At 46.5% G+C, this 23375-nt stretch overlaps 1 protein-coding gene across 6 annotated transcripts in view; it reads left to right on the forward strand.

Annotated features, from left to right (window-relative positions):
* The first annotated feature begins 1854 nt into the window (after positions 1-1854).
* ISL1 (ISL LIM homeobox 1) overlaps positions 1855-23375 on the forward strand; it is a 29846-nt gene continuing 8325 nt past the window's right edge. The window contains exons 1-4 of one of the 6 annotated variants that reach the window (XM_069627252.1): positions 1855-2227; positions 11718-11907; positions 14834-15093; positions 19931-20214. In XM_069627252.1, the coding sequence (XP_069483353.1) occupies positions 2149-2227; positions 11718-11907; positions 14834-15093; positions 19931-20214 (813 nt within the window). In that variant the 5' untranslated portion in view covers positions 1855-2148. Of the gene's footprint in view, positions 2228-9077; positions 9376-11717; positions 11908-14833; positions 15094-19927; positions 20215-23375 lie in introns of those variants that run through there. The other 5 variants (XM_069627251.1, XM_069627254.1, XM_069627253.1 and 2 more) reach the window with 5 other exon arrangements.

Consider the following 23375-nt stretch of genomic DNA (forward strand, 5'->3'; position numbering starts at 1 on the left):
ATTGAAAACATTTACCTTGGCTGTGGACCTTTTTCGACAAGCATAGCTATAGTGATTTGCATACGTGTGGGGTACGTTTGTTACGAGACACAGAGAACTGACACGTATGTGTTAGAAGGCGACTTCCGCGAGAGTCACAGGGACGTCCTATGCATTCAACTAGCTATAGTGTATTTTCGTCCGTCTCGCTTCGATAGAATGTACCTCACGAGCTGCTACATTATATTTATTTCCAAACATGTTGTACACAATCGGAGCGTGGCCCTCGCCAGCCATCACAAATAAATGGGATAGAAAGGATGCCGTCGCCGGCAAGGGATTCGGGCGGGAATGTGTCCTTGAAATGGAGCTGCGCCACACGCAGACGCGCCCACGCGCTCAGTGGCTGACCTCGGACGTGCTGGGGATTGGCGGGGCCCGGGACTCTTTCTGGCGCACAAGATCCCTCCGCGCGGGCAGTGCACCCCACCCTTCCCCCGGAGGTGGCATGTCGCAGCAGCTATTCTTCAAACCATGCCAGCCAAACGGCGGCTTAGCTGATTATCTGAAGCCCTCGCCACCCCCTCCCAAATATTCTCTACGTGAAAGGGCCTCTTCAGCTGGGAGCAGGCAGGGGCGGGAGGGGAGGCAGTGTAGTAAGTATAAGAGCATGTCAATGTCTGGGTAGAACCAGACAGAATGCACCGCGGTGAGGGGGGAATAAAAAAGAGAGCAAACATTTACCTTTGCTGGTGAAACCCCATCTTTTCTCTCCATCAGTTTAAAACTCCCTTTTCTATTTAGTGGTGGCCTAAAATGTGGATGTATAGGATTTTCCTTAAGGAAGACTTACAGATATATATTTTTTGTATGGCAGATGGAGTCTGCTCCTCTTTTTACAGAGAATGCTGATAACGAGTCTTCTATAATCTCTTTTAGCTGTGGATTTCCACCATGTTTTCTCTGTTGACACAACGCGAGAAAATGTAGTCGAGTCCTAAAATGGGGACTTTATTGTCAACATATCAAAACATATGTGTGTCTACATCACAATCTGTCTCTCCCAGCTGTCTCACATGCAGGTGGGTATATGTGTGTATCTATCTATCTACCTGGTGATCTATCTTTTTATGTGTCTACTTAGTTAGCTATCTGACATTCTATCATTTAGATCCATTTATCTGCACATCGATATATCTGATTGACTTTCTACCTGACTAGCTGAACTGTGTTTCTGTCTTCCTCTCTGCTTCTTTGAAATGACATCTATCTATTATCTATCTATCTATCTATCTATCTATCTATCTATCTATCTATCTATCTATCTATCTTCATGTGTATTATCTATAACCACCTACCTGTACACCTACTTGTCTTTCTACCTACCTAGCTGAACTGTTTATGTCTGCCTGTCTACGTACTTGACTTGGCATCTAGTATATCTCTATCTATCTATCTATCTATCTATCTATCTATCTATCTATCTGCATGGCTGTGGCGGTGGTTTGTCTTTCTGTTTGCTATTGTCTGTCTGTATTTCTATTGGTATGGCTGTATTGTTTTTCTGCCTTCCTACCTCTCTGACCTGGCCTCCAGTGGTCGGTGTCTCTCTCTCTCTCTCTCTCTCTCTCTCTCTCTCCCTCTCCTTCTCTCTCCTTCTCTCTCTCTCTCTCTCTCTCTCTCCCCCGCCCCCTCGCTCAGTATGTGTGTGTGCTAGTGTTTTGTTCATAAAATGCTGATAATATCAGGAAGTACATACAACAAAAAAAAGCGGTTTCACTGAATACGAATCCTATTCGGCGCCCAGGTTGTCTTCTCCCCACTACTGGTGGCTATTTCTAATCCCGTGGAAGGCACTGAAAAATTCTAGAGAGTGGGGAGCTAAAGCTTGTCCAAATGAAATGTATGGCCAACTTTTGAACGTCAGCCGAACGTTTCCTGCTCCAATAAATTGCGCCCACTCCCTGCACTGCACAGTGAGCCGCTCTATATTTAGCCGATCTGCATGTCTGATCCCTTCACTGGCTTTCCGTCCCTTTTGCCACATTACCCTTTGCAAAAAAAAAACTGCGTTTCATTGTGGGGCTGAGTCTGCGGTGCGCTGAGCTCGGGATTACCATGCAGTCCATTAAATCAAAGTGAGTTCGCTGCGTCTTTGTCCCTCCACTCATGGATTTCAGGATCCTGCCCGGATTACACAGCCGCTCTGCCGGAGCCGCTTGCTTAGAAATAAATCTGAGGCTGTCAGGTACGTACTGCTGTCCCGGGGGCAGGGGGCTGCTGCTGCTGCTTCTTTAAGTGGGCCCGCACTCCAATAAAGCGCTTTGTGTTGCTCGAGGCGGAGGCTGGCGGCCGGCGAAGCGCCTGACAGCCCCTCTCCCCGTGTTCCCATAGATTTAGTGCCGCCCTGGTCCACTTCTGCAGCGCATTCAGCAGGCAGGTCGCGGGGATTAAAGATCGCACACCTCTCGCGGGCCAGGCTCGGCTCTCCTGGGGATCTCGCACACTCCATGATTGATACCCGCACCGCGTTGTGCTTTTTTTTTTCCTGTCAGAGGGCTGCCTGGCATCAGGCGCCCGCCGTGGGCTCCTTTACGCGGCTGTGTTTCAATCGCATGCAATGCGCGGGCGTCCGCATATGCCTTCTTGTATATGTAGCTGTTTCCGAAATAAGGCTGCATGCGCTGTTCACATTAAAATGTCGACGATACAGGCTGCTGCTGGGTGCTCGCAACTCCGTACAATGGGCTGTGCTGTCTAGTTTATTAAGAAATTGCACTAGAGTGTGTGTGTGTGCACGCACGCGTTTTTGTGCGGTATGCATCCGAGAACACATGCCAGAGAAGGGCAGGTATCTGGTGCAAGCGTGGGAGAGGGTGTTTGTTGCATACATTTATGGAAATGTCATAGTGCTGTCGTTTGTGTGGGGTGAGTGTGATAGTGAATGGGTGTGCACATTTGAGACATGGATGCATTTGCGTGCGATTGTGGTCGTGTATTTGTGATCTTACACCTGTTCGTATAATTTGATACCGTATTGCACCAAATAGTGTAATATTGGACTTGTGCGGGTGTATTCGAGACCAGAGGTGGATTGTAGTATGGCTCCCCTGGTACTCTAAGGAGAAGCAGACCGGAGTAGTGGGTACATGTGCCACAAGTCAATTTTAATTGCATACTGGTTTGCTTTATAAAACAGGACTATCGTGCCTTATTTTGAAAATGCAGAGTTGCCAGTTTTATTTTGCATTATGAAGGCTACGATAGTTGTGAGTCAAGTTCACTGGTGCTTATGAATTAACACCCAACCCCTGACTTTGCGACATCGCTATGTAACGATCACCCATGGGTGGATGGATGTCAAAATACCATCTGCACAGCAATGAAAATAATATGTGTTGTCCTAATGGTATTGGTGAAATGTAGCCAGTAACCACAAAACCGCGCTAAAGTCTGGATGCGAACATGGGCGAGGATTGCAAAGCTACCGCGTGTAACTGCGGCCCTCAGGCGTGTATCTAAAGGGTGTGAGTTCCGTGTATGTGTGCAGTGTTTGCCAGATATGAGGTTCCCCGCTAGGTTTGCAGAAGAGACATATGTGCTTGTCCAAAGTGTAAAAGGGGACGTGTTTTCCAGCTTGCTACATGTCGCTTAAATGATCATTGCGTCCAGAAGCTTGAGTACGAACCCCGCTAATACGGACCGCCTCCAAGTGTTTATAATCTCATCTGCCCATGAAAGTGGTGAAAGCTATCGATCGCTTCCACAGCTTTATACATTTCGATTGACGGCTGTGCCAAGGGGGACCCAACCAGAAGGATGAAAAAAACGCCCTCGCCTTTCTACTTTATGAGCTGCCGAGAAAAACTCTAAAATCCTCGTTTACGTCCCTCTAGGCGCGTGCATATTGATATCGTAAAGTGCAGGTCCTTCGTCGCTCCCCTGTGCACACCCGCCCCCACACCCGCTGAAACGCCGCGCTCTCTGTGCAGTTGACGGGCAGTGCCACAATCTGTGCCCTTCAGGCCCCATAACTGCGTTCCTGGGCAGAGCGCTTCGCCCTGTATATGGCGCGGATCGTAGTACACAGGCCAGGCCTGCCGAGGTATATTTGAGGAAGAATAGAGATGCCCGCTTCGCACCCAGGGTCGGGTGTGCCCGGTCTCTTTATCTGCCCAACACAATACACTGCAGTAAAGAGGGCACACGCTGATTTGCACAAATACTCTATACCCGCCCCCGCCCATGGACCGTTGCCTTTCTAGTCCGTGTCGACATTCACAATATAGAGTTGTTATTATATTATTGCGGCAACACGCCTACATCAGTTCAGACCCGCTGTGCTGATGCCAGTTTAGCAAACCCCGTCCACTGATCAACCCGTGCTTTAATGGCACGCAGAACAGGTACACATGTGCGGGGAAACGGGATGTAAATATTTTGCTGCATCCACCCACCCACCAATGCATGCATCCACCCATTCACCAGCTCGCGCACCCATGCATCCACCCATTCACCAGCTCGCGCACCCATGCATCCACCCATTCACCAGCTCGCGCACCCATGCATCCACGGAGCTGCCGTGCATAGAGCGCAGAAGCCGCGTTGACAGAACCCGGCTTATTGGCGGCCAGGGACACGGAGCGCTTCCTGAAAAGATACCACGGCGTGCCCCATTGCATGCACCCGTCCGCCCGTCCACGCATTGCTCAGTACACGGACATCCATTTAAATGCACGAGCAAGAGGAAGGACATGCAGCTCGTACTCTAAAATAAAAAGGGCCCATTTTGGTGTGGATGTACTTTACAACACGAAGGTATGCGTTTTTTTGTTTGCGTTCTTCTATGTCTGTGTGTCCCGACGCCTCGATACCTCTGGGGCAATGGGAAGGGTGTTCAAATGGAGTGCTTATTGTTTCTGTGATATGGAGAATAAAGGTCAACATATCTTGTTGAATAAATCCCGCACGTGAACACATGGGGTCGCTGTTGTGACCCCGTTTAGCAAATGACTGAAACACTTTCAAAGCTCGACATGCATCACCCGCCGTTTTGAGAAAGTATTAAGCTGGGCAGATGCTATAGAAACAACTTGGAAGGTATAACTTTCGGGGCGGGGGGCAGAGAACGAGCTCTTCTACCGCAAACAACGGCACCTCTAGCAACCCCCGTCGGATTGGATGTGGGCGCAAAACTGCAACCGTACATGTGCACTACGAGCGCATACATATGGCCGAATGCAGCAACACGATTCCAATGTTGCCCATTACATTATGTAGAGCCAGCAAACTGCTCTCTTTAAGAGTAATCCAGCGCCGGGAGGTGCTTTTTAAATGGGAAGACCTATGCGCTCGATCACGATACAGGTTTTGTTTACTGTCTGCTCCTGGGTTGTGACAACACACCGTTTTGGTCTGTTCTGGTGAAATCGCCCATTACTAAAGGGCTCCGAGCCGCCACTTGCCAGCCTGTCTGTTTGCAATTGCTACCTTCAGCAATAATTCCTCCTAATTGCTTATTGGTTTACAGAGCTAAAACACTGGAATCGGACGAGAGGGGCCGGCCCAGCTCAAGGGCGGTCCGCAGCCCTGATTACACGCACGCCTCTACGATGGATCTCGCCGTGGGAACGCGCGGATGAGAATGGAGGTACCCCGTGCACCGAGGAGGCAGCGAAGAACCGTGGGGACAGGCCTGCAACGCACGTGTCGCTGCTTCCAGGAGCTATGCTGCCTGAAACGCCGCCTCTGCGGTCATTGCTTTATACGCAATACTAGTCCACCTGGTCATATCGTCAACCTGAGAATTGACTACCGGAGGTGATCCGCGATGGACTTTTCCGCGTATAATAAGCGCTACACGGGTTCCCAAATGTAGGGATATTTTCATCATTGAGACGTCCGAAACGGCCGCTTTTGTAGATGGTTTCAATGATGCAGGAACATGGATGGGGTACGCGCCGATAACTGCTTGGAATCCTAATTCAGGGAAGCGCTATTGCGAATCTGTCCTCTTGTCCTGCTTGTCATGCACGGACTGTGCTCCCGGGAGACTGGCGGCTAGATACGTCGTTTTGTGCAATGCTGGCATTTGACAAATGATGTGCATACAATATATTAATTTGAGGATGTCTTTTTTATACTCCGGGCCCGTGTATAGTTTGCGCTGATAATAACTTTGGGTGCATTTGAGTGCAACAAGGATGCTTAACAAGCCTGTAAAACATGGGCGCGACAGCCAGAGCCTGCCATCCCAGTGCACGGACGCGAGAGTGGAGAAACAACGGCACTGCCATTAAGGTCGCGGATATTTAAAAAAAGGACCTGTACTTAAATGCTCCAGACGAGGCGCGCTTTCCAGAGACCCGCGTTATAGCGAAACATTGATATTGAAACTGTGTTGGCAGAGGCTCAGATAGGAATAAAGAAACACAGTTTGGGCACTGTTTTGCAATGCTGCAAGGTAATGCTGAGCGGCAGTCTTGGCTATTTTAGGTGAACATAAAATAAAAAAGCGGTTCGACGTTTTTCCCCAGAAAAAAAGATTATGTGCGTGTGTATAGACATATATATATATATACATACGTGTGCGCGCGCGCTCATGTTGTTTCTCGAGTGCCCGCCACAAATCCTCATTGCCGATTCAGAAACGATGACGAACACGGTGCTGCAGGCGGGAGGGGCCGGGGGTGGGCACGGTGTGTCCGTGTGGAGGAGAGAGTAAGGCCTCCTAAAGTGCCATAGTCTTGTCAACAATCAGGTTCTGGCTCACAAACACGACCAGCCCTTTCAAAACGTAGAAAGAGGCACGTGCGTAGGAAACATTATAACCCATAAGACGTGCGCAGGCCCAACGAAACATTATAACCCATAAGAAACAGAACTCCAGGCATTACAATAGATGCTCTTTTACGAAGAGTGCACTCTAAAGAAGTGCCATCACGCACCCTGTGAAACACCTAACGAGCACTGCAACACACGCCCACGACTGCATTCTTAATAGGGGTCAATACACACTGAGCTGTGCTAATTCTGAACCGGTGCACTCCCCCATGTATCCGTTTGAGGCGATTCTATCAAACGGCCCACGAGAGCTGCTTGAAAAGTCATTAGCTTCAGTTAGATAGCTCAGGTAGTTCAGTGCTCGCTGCTTCAATATGTATTGAGCATGTGGGTTTGAGGTTTGAATCCCAGTTGGGCCATCTCACCCCTGCGCCTTTCTGTGGTTAATGCATTGAAGTACACGCACTCGTGAAATGGAAACACGTGCTATTTACTTCTCCGTTAGACGTTAAAAAACGTTGGTAACAAGCATTACATAGAACAAGTTATGGCCATGTCTACTATCTCACACCTTCCAAGGTGAATTTTTAGAAAGCATCAAACGACTTTCAGTGATGTACTATCACACACTTCCAAGTGTATTTGTACATGTGTGTAAAGGGTGAACAGCAAGCTTATTTGCTTCTAAGCACTAATGCAGAGCAAATATCTGCACATTGATAAGGCGTGTTGGTTGCACTCTTATGTTTTGGTATATTGCAGGCAACGTGGTGGCGACCACTCATTAAGGTTGGCTTCATACATGGATTAGGCATTTGTCTGCGTTCATGGGGTGGGGTGCAGAATGATGCTAGCCACGCCCCTGCCTGGATTGTAAAAAGGCGTTAAACACACTCCCATTCGTCCATTCATGAAGGCGCTGCCACGCGAGCTCACTAGTGCATCACGAGTGTATTTTGAGGAAGTGTTATTGCACACGCCCGCGAGTGGCCTGAGGATGCGCGAGCAAAGCACCTCGAGATGAATGTCCTTTGAAGTGATGATACCAAGTGGCAATTCATGCACTGATTGCCGGAGAGCTCCTATTACACACTCTCAAGGGAATGTTGTACAAATATAAAAAGACATCCTAAAAATGCACTCTTTGGGTAGTACTTTCACACAAACACGCGAGTGTCCTCTATTTATGCATCACTGCCCCTCAGTGCGTGTTTCAAGTACTATCACACCTGACCACGGGTCCTCTCTGGGGAGGCGCAACCACACCCCTTACAAATGAACTCTAAATAAGATCACACCCGTGTGAAAAGAACTCCCAGGACTCCTGTTCATTTCTGGGAGATCATTCCAAAACAGGTTTGTTGTGCCGCCCAAGCACGGGCCTTTAAAGTGCGTTCATCCTACGTGCAGGTAGCTGATCTAAGAATACGCTTTCATGCACTGTTTCCCCATGCCGCGATCCCTGCACACGTTCCATCACCTAAGCATGGCACTCTGAGGATATTATATCAGCCACCCTGGACACGGGCCATCACTGGTCCCATAAGGATGGCACTTTGGGCATATCAGCCCCATTAAAAAAAAGCACCAAAGAAGTTCCTTCCGTCCTCTCCCGTGGAGTGGCACCCGAAGAGGTTCTTCCACCATCTAATATGCAAAGCTCGGTTGAGGTTCTGACGCCTCCCTTTACTATCCCTTTCAAAAAGGCACTTTCGCCACCTCTGCCCAACCTGAGGTTTCTCTACCACACGAAGCCCTAATCAAATGCACGTTACGTGCATTTTCAAGGGAAGCTGCCCAATGCATTCTGAAGCGGTTCAATCACTTTGAAGAGGCAATGCCACCGCACACACACACATCTGCGCAATCTAAAGTGTTTTCCTCTTCCCGTGAGTGCCGTCTAGTTTATTACTTCCACGGTCCAGGGCAGCATCCGAGGGCAAGCGGCCTGCCTCTGGTGGACGTGCCCTTGTGGCTGCGTAGAGGGGCCCGGGCTGCACCCTACTCTGCCAGCGGGCCTCTGTCGGCGTCGCGGCTGGGCGTGCTCCGGGGGGCTCAGGCCCGCTGCGCCTGGTCCGCAGCGCTCCTGTGTCTCTCTGGCAGGAGAGAGCGGCGGCCGGCAGCCCGCGCGCCGGCGGTGGCAGACACGGCCTGAAACGTGAGCCGGGCCGCAGCTGCTCTCTCCCGAGCGCGTCCAATCAGGGCGCGGCGGCCGCGTCACGGCCGCGCCGCGCTGATTGGCGGCGCCTGTCCTGCACGCCGACGTCACGGGGGGGGGAGAGCGAGGGAGCGCCAGGGGGAGATGGGGGCCGAGCCGGGAGCAGCCGCAGAGAAGTTTGAAGGAAAGAGATAATAAGGAGGAAGAGTGGAGAGAGCACGCTGCCCTCCTCGCCGCCGCCCGCACCGCTGCGCCCCCGAGCCGCCCAGGCAGCAGCGCGCTGGAGTGCACTCGCCGGCACCGCCCGCTGGAGCACCTTCCCAGGAACCCTGCAGCTCCGGCAGCCCAGACACCTTACCTCCTGGCTTCCGCGGGGCTGACATCAGCGTGCACCATTCCCCTCTGGACACTATTCCCTCTTTCAGATATGGGAGACATGGGGGACCCTCCAAAAAGTAAGCTGCCCTTTATCATTTCCTCTTCTCTCTGCTGCCCCCTTTCCTCATCACCTGCTTTTCATTTGCACCATTTTGGAGAAGTCACCTGTCCTGGGGAAGGGGTCGCTGTCCTCTTTTGGCAAGGGCCTCTACCTGGTCAGTATTCTGCTACTCGTGGGACTTCACACTACCCCTCGACTAGGGGCCTCTAGACCCGGTGATACTGTGTCCTGGTGTCATTTCAAAAGAGCTTTTAAGGGGAGATGTCAACAGCTGCTTAACAACAGGGACACTTCTTTAGCCGGTCGTTACATATATAGTTACAGTGGGGTAAAAATGCAATTGGCGGGTACAGTGTATATGTTCTTTTTTCTTCGAGACGGGCAATATGCAAAGGTCAACTGGGTAAAAATGTCGCACAGTATTTCGAAAAACACCCCCACCCAGCCTCCCAATATCCTTGCTACCTTTCCCCACACCCTTGTGGTCTCTAATTAACTTTGCAGTCAGTGGGAGGGTGAGCTGATGGCCTTGGTACTGGCAGGTGCTTGGCATGGGGTGGAATATGTTGGGTCAACAATCCAATTTTCAAAGTGCATTACTTACTGTCCCGGGTCACTTTCTCTTGAATTTAATTCGGTTTTGGAAGATCTGCACCAGTCGTTGGACTGTCATTCCCAGTATGCCTTAAATCGAGTGTATATCTCAAGTGACGCAGCCCTACTCCCCCCTCCCACCGCGCTACAACCACTATGACAAACTAAGTCAGCAAGCCCCAAAGCACCATATTTTGATATCTTGCAATCCACTCTCTGAAAATACTATACTTGGGAGGCAACATTCTAAAGATCCCTTCGTAGCCAGACTCCTTGATAGGCCAACATCACCTTCACTTGCAGAAGGGGCCTGTGTCCTCTTAGAATGTACATATATGCATGCACTATCATATGTTTACAAATCCGAAGTCTGGGGATATTGACACTGGCCTAACATGGCGTCATGTATGTTTTCGAAAATAACAACAGCACCGGCCCAACTGCTGTGGCGGCAAATGGGAAGCCCTCAAGAACAGCCGAACGTGGCAAACAGGCGTGGTGTCTGCAATGCCGTCGCTCTCTAGCCCATGGCTAAACTGCTCAGGTCCAGTTCTTTGGGGTCGGCGTTCGGAGTTGTATTCATCAATGAATTTGCAAACTCTGGGCCCTCATTGCCGTCGTAATTACTTTCCTGCCAGTGCATAGTACACGAGCTACACTTCGCAGGTCCTGGGAATAATCCATGCTTAATCGAGCAGTATATATATTCCATCAACTGCACTGTAAGAGAAGCGTTCTACAATTCATTAGCTTTCAAAATCAAGCATATGTTGCCCTGGATGTAAACAAAAAAGAAAAAAAAATAGCTGCGAAATCAAATCCCAGATGTCATGGCATTGAACCCACATTTGAAGAACCCTGGACACGTTTTAAAAAAAGACAATTATGCCGATGTTTACAAATATTCTACAGACTAAAAACCAATATACAGCATCATGCGCAGAGGCTTGCACTGCTTGCCAGGAAACGGGACCTGCAACTTCCCGCATTGACCTGCCCTTTTTAGACGTGTGTGGGGTTCTGCATGATCCGCTGGGTCCTGCCTATTTCTGTAGAGAAGCGCGTGTCTGCAACAGTTCTGCAATTGTTAAGACGCGCACGCAGACGCCCATCGATACCGCAGCAGCAGGCGAAGCGCAGAATGTGTAGCAATGATAATAGCACCGCAGGCGAAGCGCAGAATGCGTAACATTAATAATATCATTGCCACCAGTCCGACTAGTACTGAAGATGATAATATCAATAATAAAGCATGATCTTGCAATGATAGGAGACGCAACTGAACAATGCCGTGGTCCTTTCTATGAGCCCGTTGGAAGGCCTACTCCCCCAGACGTTGTCTGTGTGTCATGCTCTTATCGGTGGTGTGTCAGACAATATAAGAATACACATGTGGGTATAATGCATGGGGCCTGGCCCATCACTCCTTTCCTCTGCCCCATAATCCTGAATATGTATTGTCCAGTCATATTTGGAAGAGAAGACATTCACCTCAAGCACCGAAGGCGATGGGAATTTCTGAATGTTTCCGGGGTTTGAGGCGTCCAATGCATCTTCTTACAGGTCCTAGCCCCGCTGCCCAATTGGCAGGGCACTTTACTTTCTCTTTCCTTTTTGAAAACGAGTCACATGTTTGATGTCACACTGTAACACGCACCCGAAGGCAGTCTGCCCAGTGCGTTCTTGTGTTCATTTTGGTGTCCCGTGGGTATGCATGGGAGCCCCCGGAATGTTTCTCAATGGTACATCTTGATTCTCTTGCAGAGAAGCGGCTGATTTCCCTGTGCGTGGGGTGCGGCAATCAGATTCACGACCAGTACATTCTGCGGGTGTCCCCGGACCTGGAGTGGCACGCAGCCTGCCTGAAGTGCGCCGAGTGCAACCAGTACTTGGACGAGACGTGCACGTGTTTTGTCCGCGATGGGAAAACCTACTGTAAACGAGACTACATCAGGTATGCCCTCTGTGCGAGCCCGTTTATTTCCTCTGATGGGGGGTGGAGGGGCTGGGGGCGGCGGCGGGTGGAGATTACTTTGCAGGATTGCCCAAAGGTGGTGTACACGTGATCTAAGTGCATGTAACACAGTAAGACAATGCGGGCCTTCTTTTGATCGAGTGTGCCTGCCCTATCCCCGCTACTCTCGCGAGGCTTGCTCATTCAGTGATGCATGTACACGACGCCCAATGTGATAAAGCAACGCTGCGTGCCTGGGACCTGCTCCAAAAAGCGTTTTCCAATGATTCTATGCCATTGGAAAATAGTGTGCGCATCAGGCCCGTATATTTACGAAACATTTGCAGGATTCCAGTCGAATCCCAGAGTTGCACCATCTCCGCCGACTCACAGCAGAAAAGAAAAGCCCACCCAAAGCATATGCCGATGGGCGAAACGTGTCCCCGAGGAGCGTCAGCCCCAGCTGTCGCTAACACGTAAATACATTTACGAAGCACTCGAGCCTGAGTGGCCAGAGAGTGCCTACTCCAACATTTTAGAGAATTCGAGTTTATCGTTGTTCATATATATATATATATATATATATATATATATATATATATATATATATATATATATATATATATATATATATATATATATATATATATATATATATATATATATATATATATATATATATATATATATATATATATATATATATATATTCACATATATGCACACTGACTGGATCCTATGCCTGTATTTAGCTCCTCGCCACTCTGTCCTTTAGCGGCCCTCGCTCCGATACTTTTCTTTTCCTTCTTATCTTATCTGTGTTGATGAATTACACAGCGCAGACCAAATTGGCCATCATCTGGATGCAAACAATTGCCGAATTTAGATAATGAAACTGCTTCCTTCCTCGCGTAAAATCGGCAACTGATAGACCTGCCAGAGTCGCCAAAGCTGACACTGTTGCACCCAGGCAGGAATGCGCACGGCTCGGGGTGTTTGCCTTTCTTCTGTTGCGGCTTCGGGGTGCTTCAGGAAGGCGGGGGACACGCCGCGTGGGCGTCTTTTCCCCCGCGGGGAGCGGGCACGCGGGACCCTTTCCACTCGTGCTGGCACCGCGCGATATTGCGTTTCCAGGTCTTACATTTGCACGCGGCGAGACAATGGGCCTGGTTTACAAACGCGTTTTTCAATTGAGTTTCCCCAAATTAAACGCGCTTTTGTAAATCAGGCCCAATGTCGTTTTCCATTTACCAGCTGGGAAACTGATGCAGTGCCACCCCAATGAGAAAACGGCAAGGTCTTCCGTTGCGATTTCAACAAAAAATATTAGAATTAACATTTGCCACACTTAATACGTGTATGAACAGTACAATGAGTGTTATAGTAATACTGTTAATATCAGTAAGGATAATCGCAAACTAATAATGTAGATATATGACACGCAATAAGCGGAGTGCCTGTAGCTCTTTTATCTCAGAATTTAAAGAAATAGTGTAAAACCAGTAGCCTGCGTTGGCCACTAGTTTGTGCCACCAGGAGAGGTGGCAAATGCACGCGCATACGCTGCATAGTGCCGTGACTCTCCGCAGACGCTGTTTTGCAGGGTATTTACTGCGGTGGCATAGTGTTAGGCACTTGCTGGTTGGAGAATGAATGCCCGGGGACAGGCAATTATGTTTCCCTTTTACAAAGCGCTCCCTGGAAGTATGTGTGCCCTCTGTCGCGCCTGCGTGGAAGCTGCATTCTAGAGGCATGTTTGCATATTTCCCTATGCATACACAATCAACACTTCGGCGTGCATCACGCTGTCAGGTGTGCAATTGGAAGTGGGTGGCTAAGACTATTTCAGCGAGTACGTTTAACCGCAATTCCAAGTAATTCAATGAAACCCGTGTTATGACAAAGATGCAATCTAAATAAAATGCATATTTTGATAACACGCATAAATAGCTGTATGTGCGCGTGCTTCTTTTTAGACGCAGATACTTAGGGTTGAACTTGCGGGTATTGCGTGCCATATGGCCAAGGGCTTTCTGTTTTTCAGGCAGAGCAGTGCAAATGTGAGCTTAGTTCGCGTGTTTGAGTAATATTAGGCTAAAAGCACATGGCGGTGCATGTTTACCCGGCTAAGCGAGGCAGTGGGAAGGGATCAAACGGGCCATGCCACAGAATAAATGTTAGCTTTTCTTTTCAATTAATCAAATAGCACGGGGTGGGAGCGTGCCCACACACGCGGCAGGGGGTAGCAGGGCGCAGGGACTGCACAACACAAGAGCCTGCGCCGCACGCCTACCCGTCATTTCCAGGACCCAGATCCAGACCCACTTGGCGTTCTTTTTCGGTCATGTGCATTAAGTGTGAACGTCGCTTTTAACTGGTGGGTGAAACACCTTTGCTCTGGAATTGTTCTTTTCTTTATATTGTATTGTGGGAACGGGACTGGGTGGGGTTCATTGCTTGTGTTGCGGGGGTTGGTAGTGGGAACCGAGTTTCCGAAAGTTTTCCTGTAAACATAGAGGGCCTGATTCCCAAAAGCGTTTTTTTTTAATTGCAAAATCCCATCGAAAAACGCGTTGTGAATCAGCCTCATATTCTGTGTCATGGGCGTAGTTGTATACAATGAACCTATTGTGGCGAGTGTAGGGTCGATGGCCAGAGCAGAACAGGCCGTCTGGTAGTAGTGTGGATTGCCTGTAGTAGAAAGGGAAGGGGTGTGTTGGGGCTGGGGGAGGTGCTGACCCAGAAGGGCGCCGAGGGAGCGCAGGTTGCAGTTCTAGGGGCTCCTTCTGTGCCCCCACTGCCAGCATCAGATATCTGTCTCAGCGCTTTGCAGAATACACGTGCATTTATGAACATGATGTGCTGGCACGGGATTAATGTATGCCTTCTCTTTATTTCTGTGCTTCTGGCCTACTCTTTGGAACAGGTTGTATGGAATCAAGTGTGCAAAGTGTAATATTGGCTTCAGTAAGAATGATTTTGTAATGCGTGCCCGCTCCAAGGTCTACCACATCGAGTGTTTCCGCTGTGTGGCCTGCAGTCGGCAGCTCATCCCTGGGGACGAATTTGCACTGCGGGAGGACGGACTCTTCTGCCGGGCAGATCACGACGTGGTGGAAAGAGCCAACCTGGGGGCTGCGGACCCACTCAGCCCCCTGCACCCCGCACGGCCTCTGCAGATGGCAGGTACTTCTACAACTACGTACACACATACACGTGCATGTGCACACATGGAATCCCACCGCGCATACCACGCTATGCCAACCGTTCAGACAACACTGTCAGACTGTCTTAGCAACATAACATCAGTCCACCGTACTCTTGCCCCTTTCGCGAAGTTGGCAGGCGCATCCGCGCTCACAAATAACATGCATACTTACCACAGTGCACGTGTTTCCCCCAACGGATGATGTATATGTGTTCATAGTCAAAGTCAAACTGCAAACACAAACACCCCAGCACACCCCTCCCCGTGATAAACACAGGCACCCCACCACGCTGTCGCAAATCGCACAAAAGCACGCCCCCTTCGCCCATAGGCTTCCAGAGACATGCATGTATTCGGCACACTGCAGCATTTCCAGGCTCCAGCAGAGGGCAGCAGCCTCTGCGGTATCCAGCCTAGATATGTAAACGCTGGCCCCACTCCTGCTTCCCAAGCAGAGGTTACAGCAACGTGCATTCTGCCCATACCTCCCGCCCCTCCACGACTCCTCACATGATCACCCACCGGCTGTTACACACCAGTGGTGGGCCACGGGCCCATCCGCATATTACCTTCTCTATCAGTGTTAGGTCTGCATCCCCCGTCCCCCTCCCCCCACCCCAAAACACACACACCGCGTTCCACTGTAGCAACCTTTCAGAATCATTGTAGCCATCATTAAGAGCATAAAACGTTTCTCAGGGTAAATGCACACTCGCAAACATGTACACGTTGATACAAAGACACGTTATGTACAAAGCACGGGGTTTCCAAACTCTCAGACATTTTACCAGGCCTTTATAAGAACACATTATTTTATTTTTTTTGATGTATTTTTGCAACATGAACACAATTGTGAACTAATTTGTTTGCCCCCTTATCAAACAGAGCTACTACCGCTAATGTTTTATGTAAATGTGTGCTTTATTTTTTTATTCTGGTTCAGCATTTGCTATGAATATTTAAAGTATTTATAACAAACACACACTCAAGACTCTTCTTTTTTTCCAACAATACACATCTACATACAATCTTACTGCCTCCAGTGACTAAATGCGTGCTTGCCATGAAGAGGATTTAGACTAAATGAATGCTCTTAAAACAACATGGCTTAACTTAACACTGAGAGCTGAAGCACCCCTGGGCATTTGCAGGCACCAGTCAGGGAGGTGCAGTAGGCTCTCATACCGGATGAAAGCGAATCCTAACATCCCATGTTCAGAGCACTGTGCAGCACAAGAGCCACGCTCGTGTCTTTCCACTATCCTATCAATCATCTATAGATTGGATCCAATTAATAATAATACCAGTTTTTATATAGCGCTAGCTCACCCGAGGTTATCAAAGCACTGTAATAACAGTTGATATCATTACCCACTGCGTGGTACTCGATGTATCGACCTCGGAATGATGAAAGGCTGAGTTGCTCCCTAACCTTCGTCAGCAGGCGACGCACAGGTGACAGAAACTAGCGCTCAGCTCGCGTGCAATCTGACTGGTCATTGGTGGTTTAGTTCCACCCTCTTTTGTGGTGAAGAACAAAATGCTACAGTCGAGTATTTATAACATTATATCATGCTGTAAATGTAAGTGGCATATTGTATCATCATGCCAAAATATCCTGTGAAGGCAAAGACTATGGAAACTACAGGCTTTCCTTGCCAGTCAGATGCCCAAGACTAGCTCCACTGCACTCCTCCAATGGTAACATGGGGTACCAGTGACTTCATCCAGAGTTCCCCATTTATCAGCACAGTTAATCATGGTGGCCTTTGCAACCCGCTACTTCTTCCTCTTCACCGTATTCCTTTATGTGCACATTTCTTTGAACATCACCAATACAGTAAATCGTTACAAATTGTCTCGCCTGACCCCATAGCAGTGTCAGATATTTGGGAAACAGAGCCTGAATTGTGTATTGATTGGTATAACATTGCATTGAATCAGAGTATACAAGTGTAACACCCTTAGGGCAAGGAGAGACATTTGCTTTGGATGCGCTTTGGTTAGCCTATAATGCCTTTCCAAGAGACACAACCACAGTCTCAGAAGATTGCCATTTAATGCGCACATGTGTAAAAAAGATAAAACTTATATTTATTTATCTTGACAAACTGAGGGAAAATACAGAATCCACAATTATCTAGGTGCCTATTTCTGGATGCTAATTAGCCAGACCATATTTAGTATGGTTCCCCCAAAAAGATGTTCATCCTGATTTTCATCACAGTTAAAAGAGAAAAACCACACTAAAATGGGTCCGATTCACAAAGAAGTTATCAGGAGTAAATATGTTGTTCCCCTCAACTACAACTGAGAAGACTATTGAAAAGAAGTTGATTTGGGTAATGGTAGACTTACTATGAGTTACCCAGTATAATGCCTCAGCCCTTTCCAGAACTAAGTCAAGTCTAAATCAGTCTTACTCAGGTAACTTCATTGTGTATCCCACTCATTGGACGTAGCATTTGCCACTGTAGTTTTGGAAATGATTCCCTGATAAAATCTAAACTAATGAAAACCTGGATAAACACTAAGTTCAAAGGTCAATCTTAGCAATTTTCAGAGCACATACTTAATTTACTACCAGCATTTCAACATTTTGTATGCCTGTTTATTTAAAAAGCTTTAACTAAATTCTGGTTAGTCTACATACAGTATAACACAACCCTTTAGTCTCTGTCAATTTCATTTTAAGTAGTCGTATCCCAGTCAGGGTTGGGGTACAAACTGGTTTGTATGTGGCCTGACGACTGTGGGGGTTACATCGGTAATAGATGAGGCTGCTGTGAGACACAACAGGCCTGATTTACAAACATGTTTTAAGATGGGAACGTCCCATTGAAAACATTTGTGTAAATCAGGCCCTACTTGTTCATATAGAGAATAAAAGGGAGACCCCTGGACACATTGTAACCTTGAGCCGCACATGCTATTTTATTTTGTCTTGGAAAGATGTAAATCAAGTTGTTTTTATGTGTGTATTTGGGAAAATGGGTTTCCTGAAAGAAGTTCAACTTTTAAACTGTGGGCTACCACTTAGTCTGCAATTTTAAACTATCGGCAAGCTAATCTTAATCAATTGCCCCTAGAGTGTGCCTGGTTCCCTAAAACGTCCTATGCGATTCAATGAATTCCTCATCTTAAATTTAGCACGTTTATGCCAAATAGTAATGTAGTCCGTTTTACATTTCTCCCACCTGAGCGAATCCCTCTGCAATGGGAAATACACGCTGCCTATTAGCGTCACAAGAGTGCCAGTCCATATATTTGCAGTTTGCTATCATTCTGAGATAGATTTCACAGTCCGGGATGGGTAATTTTTCTGCTTCTTGAATTTAGATGAAAACACTGTACAGTGCCTCCGGGAAAATACAGGACACTTTTTTCATGCTGTTGGGGCATATTGCCATGTGTGCTGCACTTAAAGCTCCTGCTTATCAAGTATTTCGAAGTATATCTTAAACCGATAACAAGACAGCATGTTCCTGACTTGGAAGTTGCTACATTACTTAAAGGGTTTGTGCATTCCCTATGAACACATTCACTGCGGTTAGAATTTAACACCCCTAGTCTTCATTTTCACAGCAATTCACTCAACAAAAAGAGAGGTCACATTGTTTTTGTTTTTGTTTTCAGATGAGCTACTTTTAGTGCACATGAAACTATTATAGAAACTGCACTGTGTATTGTGTCAACCAATTTTTAATTAGAGGTAATATATTATGTCTCCAATATAGGTCCACCAGAATACTGTTACAGCAGGGGTCTGCAGTGTGCTTCTCTCACGTTGTTTTAGACTATGTCTTCCATGATCCATCATCACTGAGGGTCCCAGCTAGGGCTGATGGGAGTTGTAGTGCGACACATAGGAAATGCAAAAGGTTGCAGACCCCTTTTACACAATCACTTAGCATTTCTATTATGATCAGTTATGCAGTCTGCAGAATCCCAGTACAATCGGCAAACATTAATATCGCCAGCATTCTGCCCCTCCTCACTCTCCACCAGAATTATTATTATTATTATTATTATTATTATTGTTATTATTAATTTATTATAGCACTTTTGACTCTACAAAGCTCAGCACATGTAAAAAAGAGTGGGATCGGCAGTCCCATATATAGATATCTATGAACCCCCCTCGCCCCATAGACTAGTGACCTTAGATCGTTCAGCCTGGGGAGATGCATCCATTAGGGAGCCTCTCCGCTGAGCCCAGGTCCACCACAGCAGAACATCCTGTCTCACTGCTTGTGACGTGATTGTTTGTTTCAGATGGATTGAAACCAATGCAGGACAAAAAACGATGATGATGTCATCGCTGTGCCACAGTTTGTTCAGTTGTTTTTAGTGTGGGTTCTTTGGTACGTTTTATCTTTTTATTTTTAAGCTACAAACATATTTCACAAATGTCTGGCTAGAAAGTAAGGAGAAACCCCTATTGTGAGAATTCATCTTCAAAAGTTTGTAAAAAATGTCCCTATAAAGCGTACGTAGTTATAGATTCATAGAGATGTTTTTCAGGGGCCTGCTTACCCCCTCCTTCTTCCAATGTGCAGCCTTTATGTTGCCTCATTCCTAAAAGAGAGGGCTTACTTTTAAGCTGTTTTTTTGGTATTGATTATAGACAGAATATTTTAACAAATGCATGCCGTCCCACCAGTTAGTTATAGTATCTGCATAATTTCAACACTCTAGTTAGCAAATTACATGCATTACGCCATCATAAAGCACTCTTGCAGTGACGTTTCCTTGTCAAACTCCATGCGAAATATCTAAAAACTGGTATACCTCTCCTGACTTTCCTTACAGCAGAACCTATATCTGCCAGACAGCCTGCCCTACGACCCCACGTCCACAAGCAACCAGAAAAGACCACCCGAGTGCGAACTGTCCTGAACGAGAAACAGCTCCACACCTTGAGAACCTGCTACGCTGCCAACCCCAGGCCCGACGCCCTCATGAAAGAGCAGCTCGTGGAAATGACGGGCCTAAGTCCCAGGGTCATCAGAGTATGGTTTCAAAACAAGCGCTGCAAGGACAAAAAACGGAGCATCTTGATGAAACAGCTGCAACAACAACAACCGAATGACAAAACTGTAAGTGGATGCATACAAGTAAAGCCTACTAAACTGCCAAGACAGTGTCAGGACGGACACAACACAGTGAATGTGTTGTTTTTCTTCTCTAAACGCTACTAAGTCATTTCAATGGTGATGCATTCTGAATTAATACACCAACATTAATATATCGTATGTACCTTATTTCAAGCAAGTCTGACGTTCATGAAAAGTATATTCCATAACATGTTAAATGAAATACAGGTACATGTGTGTAGGAGGAAACAGATGCTTGCCTATGTCATATGAGATTGCAGTTGTCTCAGAATACAGTTGATCACTGGTATTGTAGCAAGAGGGACTCAGTTTGGTGTGTGTTGGATGGCATACATACTAAAAAGTGGTGGTATACTGTACCACGGACATGCTTAGTACATACTCCTGCTACCTCTTTACCACATGACTGTATGTACTAGATTGCTACAGTCTTAAAAGTGATTTGCTTACATGATGATGTACCTTTTGGTCATATCTTCAGGATTCAAGACTATCCTTTAGGATATTGTACCAAAACGGCCATATATTGTAATCCACCATGAAGGATAGAAACAAAACAAAGTATTTGCCTAGTAAATAGTTTCATATAAGTATTATAGTTCATCTCGAATTGCAGACTTTTGTAACACAATAAGTACGTGTTATGAAGTAGGGCTGCGCTCATCGACTCACCAAACATTAAAATCCAATCTTGCTTTGTGAGTGACAATAATATATGAAATAATATCCACTGAAATGAATTATTTTCGGTTGTTGCTACATAATGTATCCATTGTGGCTATTCTAAAAAGCCGACTGCATTTAACTATGTGGTGCCCCTTCAGCCCGGCTGTACTGTACTCTTAAGTCTGTTTTTCCCTACAACGGGCCTGATTTACCAAACCTATTTACAATGATGGCGGAATCCCATTGAAAAATGCTTTGCAAATCAAGCCACACACTTTAACAAAGAACAGAATAGCCCTCTTCTATACATTGATTTGATAGAGTTTCTTAATCTGCACATAGAAGAGCATTTAAGGTACTCCACCAGGCAATTAATGTCATAGTAAAATGCATTAGAAGAAAGGAGCAATTGAATGCTTGCTTTAAAATTGGCAGCATATGTAGCATGTAAACTTTCATACTGTCATTACCACACACCTGCAACCTCTGTGGATGCAGCAGCCAATTAGGTTGCTGGGAATTAAAGCTTTATTTTTCATTATAAGCTTGCTCGCTGACAAATTATTGTCTGCTCCCTTCCGCAGCTCCCCTTTACCTCCTTTTTTGCTCTTTAAGAAAACATGAAATAAATACTGAAAACGTACCTTACCCCAGTTTTTCTGCTTCTGTGCTATGCCAAGCATTGTACGACCCTTTTCAGTTTTCATTGTGTTTGCGTAATGAAGACTATACAAGTTCTCGTTTTGCCTGGTAAAAACAACAATGAAGATGAAAACTCAAAAAAGGTCTGATTTCTTGGTGGCATTCGTGATTGCCCTTCCCGTGGCTATAAGACCCAGTGGGCCTGATTTACAAAAGTGGTGTACAATGGTGAAATCCCATTGAAAAACTCGTTGAAAGTTAGCCAAAGTAGCGCTGGTATTAACTCGTTGCAACCATGGTGAATGGTCTCCCACTGCTTATGCCACTAAGTCTATATGATCCTAAGATAAGTACAATAATGTGTCAGAATATTAAGTACGTTCAAATATAGGTAAGATACTGTGCATAATTCAACTCCTTTAAATCAATGCCTTTGCCCCCTTTAATGTGCTGTTTTGAATGAAATAATATGTATGTACACAGGTACTTACAGGCTACTAAAGGTTGGATAGCCAATACAGAAAATTAAGGTTGCCTTGGAATAAGGCAGTGAACATATTACAAGAATTCAAAACAGCCTGAGAAGACGCTGTGGGATAAAGTTAGTATAGGGGCAAATCGATATACTAAGTATAGACTACTCAGCGACAACAATTAGTAGACCTGTCGCTTTATCATATTTTTTAAATACACAAGTTTGGGTATTAATTTAAAGTCACTTTCCAGTCATCCCTGACAAATATACTACATAAGCTGCCATAGGTATTGTAGTTCAATCTCTGATGCTGTTTGCTGCGTTGATAGTTGTAAGTAATTAATTGCTTGGAAGCAGAACATTCTCTGGTGCTACTCAATGTCTTGCTAATCTATGCCACAGAGACGAGAGTGGACAAATGGCAGCACAATGGCGGTTAGAGAACCATATGAACGCAGGGCTTGTGGCAGGAGAATTTCAGGCCATTGCATTTTGTTTCAGTGGGAGGGAAATAAGAGATATTGGATAAAGGTCTAGCTAAGCAGTAGGTGTGAAGACGTTGAGCTGCCAAATGTTTATTATGTATTTTGGGGTTGGTTCTCTAAGTAGAAGTCCTAAACATCTCCAAAATTCCGCCAGCCACTGAGTATTATTGTTAGATAATTTATCATAGTACTGTTGGCTCTCCACAGCGTACACGTAAGAGGGAGATCAGCAGCTCTGGTCCATATTTATTTATTTATTGCATTTGTTGATAGTGCCTGCACCCAGAAGTATCACAGCGCTAATTAAGGTTACAGTACATTAATGCATTCAAGGGAATAGTCAGGCAGTTGGGCATACTTATTGAACAAAGTAGTTTTCAATTTTTTTTGGAAGATTAGGTAGGAGGATTCTTCTTGGATACATGGAGGTAGGGAGTCCCAGAGTGTGGGGCTATGACAGTAAAGCTAACTCTGCCTGCTCTTTTCCTGGTGAATCTGAGAGTTGCCAGTGATAGTGTGGTGGAGGAGCATAGGTATCGTATTTGGCACTTTTGGTGATACGTTGGTTGAGGTAGGTGGGTGCTAAGTTGTGGATGCATCAGTACGTGATGGACAGGATTTTAAATTCAATGCAGGCTTTAATGAACAGCCAGTGGCCCTCGGACCTGGCTTGTGAGATATGGTCTGATCGTTACATCCCCCAGACCACACACGGGGCATTGTTTTGTTGAAGTTGGAGTTTAGTCAGGTTTTTATTTGATGTTCCAGAGAGGATAGGTAGATTTCCATTAACTCCAGCCAGAGCTTGAAGTAGGGGTCCAGATACGTCATGTCTGGGAGGAGTGGGGAAGTGCAGGGAGGACAGTAGAGTCACA

Source organism: Ambystoma mexicanum, chromosome 6p (genome assembly GCF_040938575.1).
Source record: "Ambystoma mexicanum isolate Mex_15411 chromosome 6p, UKY_AmexF1_1, whole genome shotgun sequence".
Classification (NCBI taxonomy): Eukaryota; Metazoa; Chordata; class Amphibia; order Caudata; family Ambystomatidae; genus Ambystoma; species Ambystoma mexicanum.